Genomic DNA, 14228 nt, shown 5'->3' on the forward strand with positions numbered 1-14228 from the left:
TTCTAGGAACATCAGTAGAGGAATCTGAAAATGCTAATTTGGTGTGAAAACAAATAATAGCTTCTTCTTTAAAGAAACAGAGATTACATAAAAAAGAATGAAATAATGCCATTTGCAGCTACACAGACAGACCTAGAGATTATCATATTAAGCAAAGCCAGTCAGAAAGAGAAAGACAAATACCATATGATATCACTTATCTGTGGAATCTAAAATATGACACAAATGAACTTATCTGTGAAACAGAAACAGACTCACAGACATAGAGAACAGACTTGTGGTCACCAAAGGGGAAGGGGAGTGGGGGAGGGTTGGATTGTGAGTTTGGGGTTAGCAGATGCAAACTATTATATATAGAATGGATAAACAAGGTCCTACTATATAGCACAGGGATATTCAATATCCTGTAATAAGCTATAATGGAAAAGAATATGAAAAAGAATATATATAAATATGTATAACTGAATCACTTTACTGTACACAAGAAACTAACACAACATTGTAAATCGACTATACTTCAGTTAAAAAAAATGGAGGTTACAAACTTGTCCTTCAGAGAAACAAAAAAATTCTATATTGCTTTTTTTATTTACAGCTCTACTGAGATATAATTCACATAAAGTTCACTCATTTAAAGTATACAATTCAATGTTTTTAGTATATTCAAAGCACTGTACAGACATCACCACAACCTAACTTTAGAACATCTTTATCTTCCATAAAAGAAATTCCCTACCCAAGCCACCCTTATCTACTCCTCAGCCCTAAGTTACCACTAGTCTACCTCTATAAATTTGTCTATTCTGGATATTTTATATAAATGGAATCATATAATATGTGGCTTTTTCTACCTTCCTTCACTTAGCATAATGTTTTCAAGGATCATCCACATTTATAGCAGTATCAGTACTTCATTTCTTTTTATTGCCCAATTAAATTCCCATTGTATGGATATACCACAGTCTGCTTAACCATTCATGACTTCATGGCCATTTGGTTTGTTTCCATCTTTTTGCTATTATGAATAATGTTGCTATGAATAATCATATACAAGTTTTCTTTCCTGTGGAAGTATGTTTTCATTTCTCTTGCATATATACCTAGGGTGGCACTGCTGAATCATATGATAATTCTATGTTTATCTTTTAAAGGAGTAGCCAAACTGTCTTTCAAAGCAGCGCTATTTTATACTTCTAACAATGTATGAGTGTCCCAATAGGTCACATCCTTGCCAACACTTGGGTGGAGAGTTTAGCTAAGTCACTCTATGGTGCTGCTGACTCAGCGTTCATTTTGTTTCATCAAGAGTCCTGTAGTGACCTTAAACTGACATTAGCTCCCACACAAACGCATGCCCTAGAGAACAACTTGCAGAGTCACAAGCAAATGTTAAGTTCCTTATACAACTTCCCCAACAGCCTCTGTGATCAACAGTCATCCCTGCCTCCCAGTGTCTAGTCCTATGCACCTCTTCAATAAGATCCCTACGTGGCTTACCAAAACCCAACTCTTTTGAATTGACCAGTCTGGCCTTAGTCCAGGAACCTCAAGGCACTCTACACTTAAACCCTAATAAAGGCACGTGCTCCAGGTCCTGACTCTCTCTATATGCACTGTGCCTTGACCTCTCCATGTGACCCCTTAAGGCATGCGGGTACTTCCTCAAGAACCTGTGAGTAATAAACTTTTTTCTACTTCAATTCCTCTTGTAGTCTGTTGTTGAAATGTGGCTCACCGTCTGGCACCCTATGTTCCACTTAATAAGAGGTAATTTGACAATTTTTTTTTTTTAATCTTTTGGCCACATCGCGCAGCACGTGGGATCTTAGTTCCACAACCAGGGATTGAACCCGTGCCCCCTGCATTGGCAACATGGAGTCTTAACCACTGGACCACCAGGGAAGTCCCTAATTTGACAAATTTATAACAATGTGTTATCGTCCATCTTTTTAATGCGTGCCATCCTAGTGGGTAAAATGGTATCCCATTGTGGTTTTGATTTACATTTCTCTAATGAATAAAGATGTTGAGTATCTTTTCACATGCTTATTTATCAGTTGTATGTTTTGTTTAGAGAAAGGGCTATTCAAAACTTTGCCCCTATTTTAATTGTGTTAGTTGTCACTGTACTGAACTGTAAGAGTTCTTTATATATTCTGGATATAAGACATCTGTCAGATATATAATTTACAAACATTTTCTTCCATTCTATAGGTTGTCTTTTCACATTTTTGTCAGTATCCTTTGATGCACAAACATATACTTTGATGAATCCCAATTAACCTATTTTTCTTTTGTTGCTTAGGTTTTTGGTGCCATATTGAAATCACTGCCTAATTTAAGTACACAAACACATGATCCTGTTTTCTCCTAAGAATTTATAGTTTTAGCTCTTAGATTTAGGTCTATGATCCATTTTAAGTTACCTTTTTGTAAAGTGTGAGTTGCCTAAATTCATTACTTTACATTTGGATATTCAGTTGTCCCGGCACCATTTGTTGAAAAGACTATTCTTTCCCCATGAATTGTCTTGGCACCCTTGTCTAAAGTCTATTACCATAGTATGAGAGATTATTTTTGGACTTTCAATTTTACTCCATTAATCTATTATCTAACCTTAAGTCAGCACCACACTGTCTTGATTACTGTGGTTGTGGATGAAGTTTTGAAATAAGTGTGAATCTTCTAACTTTGTTCTTTTTCAAGACTGTTTGGGCTATTCCAAGTCCCTTTGATTTTTTATGAATTTTATGACAAATTTTTCAATTTCTGCAATAAAGATAGCTAGAATTTCAGTGGAGATTGCATTGAATATACAGATTAATTATGGGAACATTGCCATCTTAACAATATTAAGTCTTCCTATATTATCTTTCCATTTATTTAGGTGTTTCTCTAATTTCTTTCAATAATATTTTATATCTCTCAGTACACAAACTGTGCACTTCTTTTGTCAGGTTTATACCTAAGTATTCTTTTATGCAATGGTAAATGGAATTTTCTTAATTTCACATTTCTTCTCTAATTGCTAGCATATAGAAATACAACTGATTTTGTATTTCTATCCTGTAACTGGGCTGAGCTCATTTATTAGTTCTAATAGTTTCTTAATTCCTTAGGATTTTTCATATACTAGATCATATCATCTGTGAACAGAGAGTTTTACCACTTCTTTTCCAATATAGATGCCCTGTATTTCTTTCTCTTGCCTATTTTCCCTGGCTAGAATCTATGGTACAGTGTTAAACAGAAGTGGTGAGAGCAGATATTTGTGTCTTGTTCCTGATCTTTGGAAGAAAGCATTCAGCCTTTCACTATCAAGCATATGGTTAGCTTTGGGTTTTTCACAGATGCCCTTTATCAGACTAAGTTCCCTTCCATCCTTATTATGTTTAATATTTTGATCAAGATAGAATGTTGGATTTTGTCAAATGTTTATCTCTGTCTCTATTAAGATGATAATAAGATTTGATTCTTTATTCTACTAATATGGTACATTATATTGATTGATTGATTTTCATATGTTAAAGCAACCTTGTATTTCCTGGAGTAAAGTCCACCTGGTCAATATTTAATCCTTTTTATATATTGCTGAATTTTGTTTGCTAGTATTTTCTTGATGATTTTTACAACTATGTTTATAAGGGATATTTGTCTGTAGCTTTCTTTTCTTTTAGATGTCTGTCTGGATTTGGTATCAGGGTAATGGTGAACTCACAGAATGAATCAGGAAGTGATCCCTCCTTTTCACTTTTTGTGAATAACTAGTATCAACTCTTCCTTAAAAGTTTAATAGAATTACCAGTAAAGCCACTTGGGCCTGGGCTTTCCTTTGTGGAAAAGTTTTTGTTTGTTTTTTTTGAGGTACGCGGGCCCCTCTCTGTTGTGGCCTCTCCCGTTGCAGAGCACAGGCTCCGGACTCGCAGGCTCAGCAGGCATGGCTCACGGGCCCAGCCGCTCCACGGCATGTGGGATCCTCCCAGACCAGGGCACGAACCCGTGTCCCCTGCATCGGCAGGTGGACTCTCAACCACGGCGCCACCAGGGAAGCCCAGGAAAGTTTTTTTAAATTACTAATTGAATTCCGTTTCTTTACTTGCTAAGGTCTATTCAGACATTCTACTTCTTGCTTTGTCAGTTCTACAGTTTGTGTCTTTCTAAACATTTGTCCATTTCATTTGGTTATGTAGTTTGTTGGCATACAGTTGTTCCTTATAATCCTTTTTATTTCTGTAAGGTCACAGTAACGTTACCTCTTTTATTCCTGATTTTAATAATTTAAGCTTCTCTCTTTTTATCTTGGTCAGTCTAGCCAAAGGTTTACTGATATTGTTGATCTTTTCAAAGAACCAGCTTTTGGTTTCTTGATTTTCTCTGTTGTCCTCCTATTCTCTATTTCATTTATTTCTACTCTGATCTTTATTATTTCCTTCCTTCAACTTGATTTGAATTTAATTTACTCTTCTTTTTCTACTTTGTTAAAGTGGAATGTTAATAGCTTTGAGAACTTTTTTCTTTTTTAATATAGGCACTTATAGCTATGAATTTCCTTTAAGCATTGTTTTAGCTGCATACCATAAGTTTTGATATGATCTGTTTTCATTTTCAGTCATATCAAAGTATTTTCCATTTTCCTTTGTGATTTCTTCTCTGACCCCTCAGTTATTTAGAAATGTGTTGTTAATTACCATGTATTTGTGAATTTTCCAGATCTCCTTCTGTTAATGATCCCTAATTTAATTCCACTGTGGTCAGAGAACATACTTTGTATGACTTCAATCTTTGTAAATTTATTGAGATTCATTTTGTGGACTAACATATGATCTATCCTGGAGAATATTCCATATGCACTTGAAAAGAATGTGTATTGTGCTGTGGTTGGGTGCAGTGTTCTATGTATGTATGTCTAGCTGGTTTACAGTGTTGGTCAAGTCTTCTATTTCCTTGCTGATCTTCTGTCTAGTTATTCTGTCCCTTACTGAAAGTGACGTATTGAAGTCTCCAACTATTATTGTTGAATTGTCTAGTTTTCCCTTTAATTCTTTCATTGCTGCTTCATTTATTTTGGAGCTCTGTAGTTGGATCCAACTTATAACAATTTTAAACAAATGTTATTATGTTTCCTAACAGATTAACTCCTTGATAATTATAAAATGTCCCTCCTCTGTCTCTAGCAACAATATATATCTTAAAGACAATTTTGTCTGAATTAATACAGCTACTCCAGCTCTCTGTCAGTTACTGAATGCCTGTTTTATCTTTTTCAATCCTTTACTTTCAAGTTATTTGTGTTTTTGAATGCAAAGTGTGCCTCTTATAGACAGCATGTAATTTATGTTTTTTTTAATTCAGTCCTCCAATCTCTGCCTTTTGACCTGAGTGTTTAATTCGTTTACATTTAAGGCAATTACTGTTAATAAAGTATTTATTATGTCTGTCATTTTGCTTCTATTAGGCTTTTTGTCGATTTTTTGTTCATATATTCCTCCATTATTGCTATAGATATTTTCTAGTGTATTACATACACTAAGTCTCTTGTTTTACCTTTTACTATATATTTTTGAGTTATTTTCATAGGAGTCTCCCAGAGGATTACAACAGACACTTTAACTTAAACAATCTAGTTCTTATTCATATCAACTTAATTTCAATAAAATACAGAAACTCTGTTCCATTCCCTTTATTCTATATTTGTCATAAAAGTTACATCTTTATACATTATAAGCCCTCCAACACAGTTTTATAATTGTTGCTCTTTTATGTTGATTTTGAAATAACCCATAAATATGTAATAAAGGAAATGAAGAATAGCCTCTGAATAAAAGGCAGGTGGAATTTTTTTTTTAATTATATAAAATCTCCTTTTGGGTAGTTTCTGGTTAGACTATCCTTGGAACTTTTGATTATAGGTAGCAATGGATATGTGCCCCCTTACTTTAAAAATACAAGAAAGTCATGAATTTGATAAGGGACATATTTTTTAATTTTTAAGAAGAGGTCAGCAAACTATGGCTCACAGGCCCAATCTGGTCCACTACCAATTTTTATAAAGTTTTACTGGAACACAGTCACGGCCATTCATTTACTTACTGTCTATGGTTGCTTTCACACTATAATAATAGAGTTGAATAACTACAACAGAGACAGTATGGCCTGCAATGCCTAAAATATTTACTAACTGGCTTCTTATAGAAAAAGACTGCAGACCACTGCTCTACAAACATTTTAAAATAAAAAGATATACTACTTGCTGATTGCAGAAAGTACAGTAATTATAGAAAGTGATAAAGAAAATATTCTTAATAAGATACTGATATTTTGTGAAACATATGCATATTACCTGCTTCTTTAAATAACACAAATTGAAAAGTCTTAAAATCTGCATAACTCTTACATAACTTTGAATAGATTTAATCCTAGGTCCCTTATGTTTTTTGTTGTTATTAGTCATTATTTTAAGTGACCTCTTTCTGTTTGTTTTTGGTGTATGGAAATAGTTAATTTTTTAACATACTGATCACATAAATCTAGCCTTCTGCTGAATGATTATTATTGATGCCTGTAGATTTGTTCATATTTTCTATGTTAACAATCATATCATCCCCAAATAATGACTTTTTGCTTTTTTGTTCTCAATTATGAAATATTTTATTTATTTTTCCTGTCTTACTATACTGGTTAGGAGCTCCACCAAAATCCTACATACAAGCAGTGATCACGGCTATCTTTGTTTTCTATACATCTTGTTCCTGATTTTAAAGAGAATGCTTCTAACATTTTACCATTTAAGAATATTATTTGCCACATGTTTTTTGCAGATATCCTTTGTCGTGGTAAGGATGCCTCTCTTAAGTCTTAGTTTATTACGGTCTCCTTTTTTCTTTTTAAAAACATGAATGAGTCCATTTTCTTTTTTACTATGCAACACTGACTCTGTATGGAATGGATCTATTTCATAAGTAAGAGCCAGAGCAAACTTATTTGTTTCATCCTTTTGAATGGAAAAGTACCTCTGGATTTCTCTAAATTGGTACTACATATTACCAAAGATTATCCAATAAAGTAACTTATAATTTGAGGTTGTAAATAATCACTGGCAAAATCTTACCTTTCCTTCACTTCAACTTAAAAAAAAAGTTATTAAAAAGAAAAAATGTGAGATTACATATTATTGAACAAAACATCAAATTTCCTGGGAAACTATCAATATTCCAAACATTTAGGATTTTGCTAGTAAAGGCCATTCTTGCCCTGTTCAAAATTTAACTATAATCTTAAGTGGTAAAGTAGCATCTCACCAGGACAGCTTTATTCTCAGAGCATTCTAGTTGAAGAACATGTATGAACACTTTCTCTAGTGGGGAAAGAGAGTCTTAATTGAAGAAGATTAGATGCTAATTGGTTCTGGTCTCTGATATTAAAGACCTTGCAATTTAAAAATATGGTTGATAATTTCTCCCACTTTGCCCTTTTACTATTAAGTTAATTAGTCACTTTACTGGAGAAAGTACCTGACTCTGTAGAGTACATTGTGCCTGGTTGATTCATCTATATGGAAGACGTGGTTGGGTGGATACCAGATCCTTTCTGTTTCATTCATTAAAGCAAACATACTATGATACACAGGTGTGACTCCTAGGAAAGAAGCAGAAAAAAAATTATTAGATAGTGAAGTACATTTACATAACATCTATAATCTGCAATGGGGCTGAAGTAACAACACTTAAAATCAGCACAAAATGCAGTAGCAGTCAAAATCTTCTCGTTCAACACGACTTACAACTGAATTCTTAATTAAATATATTTTCCCCTATATTTTAAAATTTGATTGCTACGATTCTTTCAAGCACATTATAAAATATATTTTATCTAGTTTTTTAGTTGTCCTGTACAGTAAGGTTGATACAAAGTTACGTGTGTTTTAAATAATCATGAGGGTACCAAATAACTAAAATATTTAGGAGTCATCAGATGCTTTAAAGAGAACAGTGAAACAGTTTTATTTTTAAATGTCAAGTTTTACACAATATACCAGTCATTATATCCTCTGCACTATTTAAACTTACAATGAAATACTTTAAACATCAACTTAAAATGCAAGAATTGTTTTCAAAGATATTTTAGGAGGTACATTAACAAAAGGCTGAAGGACAGCGGACTTTTAAAAAAACATACAGAACACCTAAGTCACACAATTAAATAACGCATATTATTTCCAAGCACATACAGAACATTCACACGTACATTCACCCAAATAAATACCAATCATATGGAGACTAAAAACAAGTCTCCAAAAATACCAGAGAATGATCATACATACCATGTTTTCTAATCACGCTTCAATTAAATCAGAAATGAATACTAAGGAAAAATTTTTTAATCCTATATATTTGTAAACATAAGCCTCACAGAAAGTATGTTTACTCTACTGATGTTTTCATTCTTTTCCACTGTAGGCAAAATGACACCAACCTGATACACTGACAATGATGATTTAAATTTTTTATTTAAGTTATTAACGTAACTGTCTACTCATAAATATGTAACAATTTCAACTAGTTATATATAAAAACATTATTCAGCAACATCTTTGAAACTGTATCCTTGCATCATTTTTGAATTTACAAATACTTCTAAATATCACACAGGTCATAGGAGAAATTATAACAGAAATTAAAAAGCACTTATAATGAATGATGACCAATACCATGTATTAAATGATGGAATATAACTAAAGTGATATTCAAGAGGGAAAATTGTAGCTTTAACCTGCTTATATTAGAAAATCACAGATAATGACCTAAATTATCTAACTCAATACCTTAGAAAACAACAGACTAATCCCAAAGACAGGTGAAAGAAGGACATGATAGAGTAGAAGTTAACAGAGAATAAAGATTCAATAAAGAGAACCAACAAAATAAAATCTGATTATTTGTAATTACTAACAAAATAAATAAGCCTTTGTCCAGCCTGATCAAGAAAAAAAAAAAAAAAAAGGAGGCATAGATAAACATTAAGAATTTTTTAAAGTATAATTACAAGTATATGTTATAAAGACAAAAAGTGTTAGAATAAATTTTGGCAGTAAATTTGAAAATGTAGACAACTGGACAATTTCTGAAAATCTACATTACTTTAAAAAATGGATTCAATGGGCTTCCCTGGTGGTGCAGTGGTTGAGAGCCCGCCTGCCGATGCAGGGGACACGGGTTCGTGCCCCGGTCCAGGAAGATCCCACATGCTGCGGAGCGGCTAGGCCCGTGAGCCATGGCCGCTGAGCCTTGCACGTCCGGAGCCTGTGCTCCGCAACGGGAGAGGCCACGGCAGTGAGAGGCCCGCGTACCACAAAAAAAAAAAAAAAAAAAGCAGAAGACAGTGCTTATAGTCATGTTTAGTCACACTACCTTATTCCAAAATGGCAATTATATATTAATACTTATTTCATGTTTTTCTTACTAGTTCATGTTAATTGGACTGTCTTAGGAAGGAAGAAAAGGCAGTGATACTGTGTTTGAGATATACATTATATTGAATAGATTGGACCTCAAAGAAACCTCAAAGTCATTTTTAACTCCCTTTCTTTCCCTACACACCAAGTCCAAATTATTCTTATTTTTATTTATTAATAAAATAGTATTAATTAGTTCAAATGTTTCTTCTTTTTCAAGCCATTACCAGAATTGTGATTCAATTCTGTATCATTCTAGACCAAGACTAGTCATCATTCCACTAATATTAACAGAGTCCCTATTCTATAATATGCACAAGATAGGTATGGAAAATACCAAAATGAAAATAGTGCCTAACTCTAAGGATCTCACAGTGTAGTAGATGACACAGAGAAGCCATTAGAGAATTACAATTCAAGGAATTAAGTGCAATGACAGTAAAGACAACAAGAAAACACAAAAGTACAGAGCGGTGACAAAGATTCTTCGCTTGACCAAATTTTAGTCAGGCTCCTCTGAACCCTCTCCCTAACAAGCCCCAACCATGTATTTCCTTGTAGAATCCAGTTTAAGCAGGAATCCTGCTTAAGTCCTTTTAGCAAGAATTCGCCACCTTTGATATCTGATCAAATTCTTCACCCCTACCATCCCCCAGGTGGTAGATGATCACCTTGGCCTGCTCAGCAAGAATCCTCTGTTAGGTTGGTTCAGCCAAAAATATTCCCAGACTTTGATGTCTCCTCTAGTAATGTTCCATTCACCAATGCCCCCACCCTACTTGCTCCTTGGCTATAAATTCCCACTTGTTCAGACTGTATCTAGAATTAAGCCCACTCCTCTACTGGAGTAGCTTCCCCTACTACAATAGTTGTTTAAATAAAGTCCATCTTTACCACTTTAACTTTCGTTTGGCTCTGGTTTCCTTTAACAGAGGTAAAAAATTTATCAAGAGGTTCAAGAGGAGTAAAGATAAACAAGAGCTGAAGGAATTTGTCACCAGCAGATCTGCAATACCAGAAATATTAAAAGGAGTTCTTTAAACTGAAGGAAAATAATGACAGATGAAAGCATGGAACTGTAGGAAAAATGAAGAACATGGGAAAGGGTAAAGATAAAAGAACAATGACTATTTAAAGCAATAATAATATAAGTGCCCTGTGTGTTTATGATGTATACAAAAGTAAAATATACTATATCAATAGCACCAAATGTGAAAAGAAGGAGTTAAACTGTTATAAAGTTCTTGAACTGTTTGAAAAATAACATACTAATTTAAGACTGTAATAAGCCAAAAATGTACATTATAATATCTAGGGTAGCCACCAACAGAAAAATACCAAAACTAGTACAAAAAATCCAATAGAAGAGATGAAGTAAAGAAACGAAATATACTTGATCAACCTAAAAAACGTAGAAAAGGAAAACAAAATGAAGGCAGATAAACAGAAAACAAACAAGATAATAAATTTAAACACAAATACATCAGTAGTTACTGATTATATTACATAAATGTAAATGAGCCAATTAAAATGCATACTCTATCAGTCTGGATTATAAAAAAAACCTTTGTGTTATTTACAAGAGATACATTAAATGTGAGACACAGATAGGCTGAAGCTAAAAAGTAAGAAAATGATATACGACGCAAACACAAACCAAAACAAACGTGATGAGTCAACATTAGCATCAGATGAAATAAACTTTAGGAAGAAGCATTAGTTGTGATAAAAAGGAACACTTCACAGTGATAAGAGGGTCAGTTCAACAGGAAGACATAATAATATTAAATGTGTGTACAACTAATAACATGGCTACAAAATACATGAAGCAAAAAAACATAGAACCAGAAGGAGAAACACATTCAAAATCTCTCAGAAACTGAGAAAAGACAAAAAAATAAAAATAAAAGGACATAAAATTTAAAAACTAACCAATTCAAATTTAGAGAACACTACACCTAGCAAGTGCAGAATACACACCATTTTTAAATGCATGTGAAATATTAAACAAGACAGTTGATAACCTAAGTAACAATGAAAGTCTCAAAAAATTTCAAAGGATTGAAATTATACAGAGTATACACTATGACCATAGAAAATTAAACAAACAAAAAAATCAGTAACAGATGGATAATTTTAAAATCCCCAAAAAGAATCAGAATCCAGATCTCCTATATTACCTAAAATGTCCAGTTTTTAACAAAAAGATTATGAGATATGCAAAGAAACAGGAAAGTGTAATCCTTGGGCAAGAAAAAAGGAAGGCAACAAACACTGCCTGTGAGAAGACCCAGATGTGAGATTTAACAAAATCTTCAAAGCAGTCATTATAAATATGATCAAAGAACTAGAATAAACCATGATTACAGAAGTAAAGGAAGAGTGACATCAGTGAAAATGGAATATCCCTATACAGCAACAAGAAAAACTGAGTAAAAACTGTCAGAATCAACTTCATGAGAACTCTGGAAAACAGTCAAAGATATGCAACAACCAAGCAATTGTTGAGTCAGGAAAAAGACAATTTTAAAATGGTAGGAAAAATTGGCAGCATTTCTACGTTCCTCTCTGCTCATGAAGGGCTTAGAGATGGCAGCTGGTATTCCCAATGTGAAACTCTGGTTCATGGCTCTGGAGTGAAGAGAGCCAACCTTAATCTCAAGGAACTGATTTTTGTCTCTTTTGACCTGACTGGAAACTGACAGAAGAATTGTTACAAGAACATACCTATGTTTCACCAAATTTGGAACTTTCTCAGAGCAGAAAAGCAGCTTCATAGAGGTAATTCCTCCAAAATGTTGTAAGGCAAATGACCAATGTGCTGCCACCTGGGGCAAAAGTTCTAAAGTTGAGGCCCAAAACAGACATGCTGAAAGCTAAAGAGAAAATGATGGGGAGAAAGTTTCTTTGGGGAATTAAAGCATTGAAAACCACCTTTATATACTGGAGAAGAGGAAAGCCATATTGATGCCCGAGGAAGGACAGTTAAGAGAAGACCCTTAAAGCTTTCACCTCAGGCTGATCTTCAGTCTCAGCACAAGCAGAAAGAAAAGGCTAAGGCAAAGTTGTACACAGACTGAATAAACACTGAAGAAATGATCAAACAGAGAGCCAATCTGCAAAGACTGGGAGAGTTTTTGGTCCTCATTTCTTTTCTTTTGGTTCTTGGAATTCAAAGAAATCTCTGATAATAAAACCTGACCACAAGCTAAAGGAACAGAGACTTCAGAATTACACATGACAAAGAATACAGACTTTATAAATATAGTTTCGAAAAGTCAGTAAACAAACAACTGCCACCTAAAGCAAGCAACAAAAAACACAGAAGAGAGAAGACTTAAATTTCCAGTTACTACATTATAGATTTGAAAGATCCAACTTGTTGAATATTCAATCAAAAATTATGAAGCAAGCAAAGAAAGAGGAAAGAATTCCCATACACAGAAGAAATTAAGAGAAACTACCTTGAGGAACAGAGATGTAGGTTTTACTAGAAAATGACTTTAATTTGCTGCCTTCAACGTGCTCAAAAATGCTAAAGGAAACCATGGACAAAGAACTGAAGGAAACCAGGAGAAGGATGTAATCAACTAAGACATGAACAGTATAAAAAGAGAAAATCTGGAGCAAAAAACTACAATAACTGAAACTGAAAATTCACTAGAGGGGTTCAAAAGCATGTTTAAACAGAAGAATCAGCTAACTGATTCTGATTCAAGTCAATTGAAACTACCTACTCGGAAGAGCAGGGGGGAAAAAGAAAATAGAAAGGAAAAAAAATGGAGAAAACTAACACACCTGTATACCTTCAAGTGTATCAACATATACATTATGGGAGTTCCAGAGGGAGAGAAAGTAGAGAAACGGACAGAAAGAATATCTGAAGAAATAATGGCTCCAAACTCCCCAAATTTGATGAGAACCACAAATCCCATAAATCTAAGAAGCTCAGTGAGTTCCAAGATGATAAATGCAACGTGATGCACACTGAGACACATTAAAATCAAACCACCGAAAGCCAAAGATAAAGAGAATCTGGAAAACAGCAAGAGACAAATGATTCATTACATACAAGGAATCCTCAATTAGGCAGTCTCAGTAAGACTCACAGCCAATTGCTCATCAGCAACCACTGAGGTCATGAGGAAACTGGATGATATAATTAAAGGGCTCAAAGAGAAAAATGTCAAACAAGACTTTTACATCTGGCAAAATAATCCTTTAAAGATGAAGCAGAAATGAAGACATTCTCAGATAAACAAAAGCTGAGGGAGTTCACTGCTAATAGACCTGCCCCACAAGAAATGCTAAAAAGTATTCTTCAGGTGGAAATGATAACATATCAGACAGTAACTCAAAGTCATGAGAAAAAATTTTAAAACTGTTATGAAGATATCTATATGTAAATACAGAAGCCAATATTACTGTATTTTTTAAGTGGTAATTCCTCTTTTAACCCTTAATGCTCTAATATAAAAATGCATAAATTACAATATAAAATAATGCATAAATTACAATAAAATGCATAAATTACAATAAATTACAATAAAAATGCATAAATTACAAATTACATAAATTACAAAATTACAAAACTATGTTAACGGGCATGTAATATATAAGGATGTAATTTGTAAAACAACAACAAAAAGGAGGTGGGACAGAGGTGTATGTAAGCAGTCTTTGCATAGTATTGAAGCTAAGGTGGTATTAATTAAAAATAGATTATCATACTTCAAGAGATTAATTAAAATACTTAGGGTGACCCCTAAAAAAATAA

At 33.6% G+C, this 14228-nt stretch overlaps 1 protein-coding gene across 3 annotated transcripts in view; it reads right to left on the minus strand.

The window, feature by feature from the left end:
* Positions 1 to 14228, minus strand: part of JAK2 (Janus kinase 2) — a 158832-nt gene that overhangs the window by 62231 nt on the left and 82373 nt on the right. For all 3 annotated transcript variants that reach the window (XM_029201382.1, XM_029201383.1, XM_029201384.1), the window contains exon 4: positions 7512 to 7635. In XM_029201382.1, the coding sequence (XP_029057215.1) occupies positions 7512 to 7635 (124 nt within the window). The remainder of the gene's footprint in view (positions 1 to 7511; positions 7636 to 14228) is intronic.

This window comes from Monodon monoceros, unplaced genomic scaffold (assembly GCF_005190385.1).
Source record: "Monodon monoceros isolate NGI ecotype Baffin Bay Population unplaced genomic scaffold, NGI_Narwhal_1 Super_Scaffold_5, whole genome shotgun sequence".
Lineage (NCBI taxonomy): Eukaryota > Metazoa > Chordata > Mammalia > Artiodactyla > Monodontidae > Monodon > Monodon monoceros.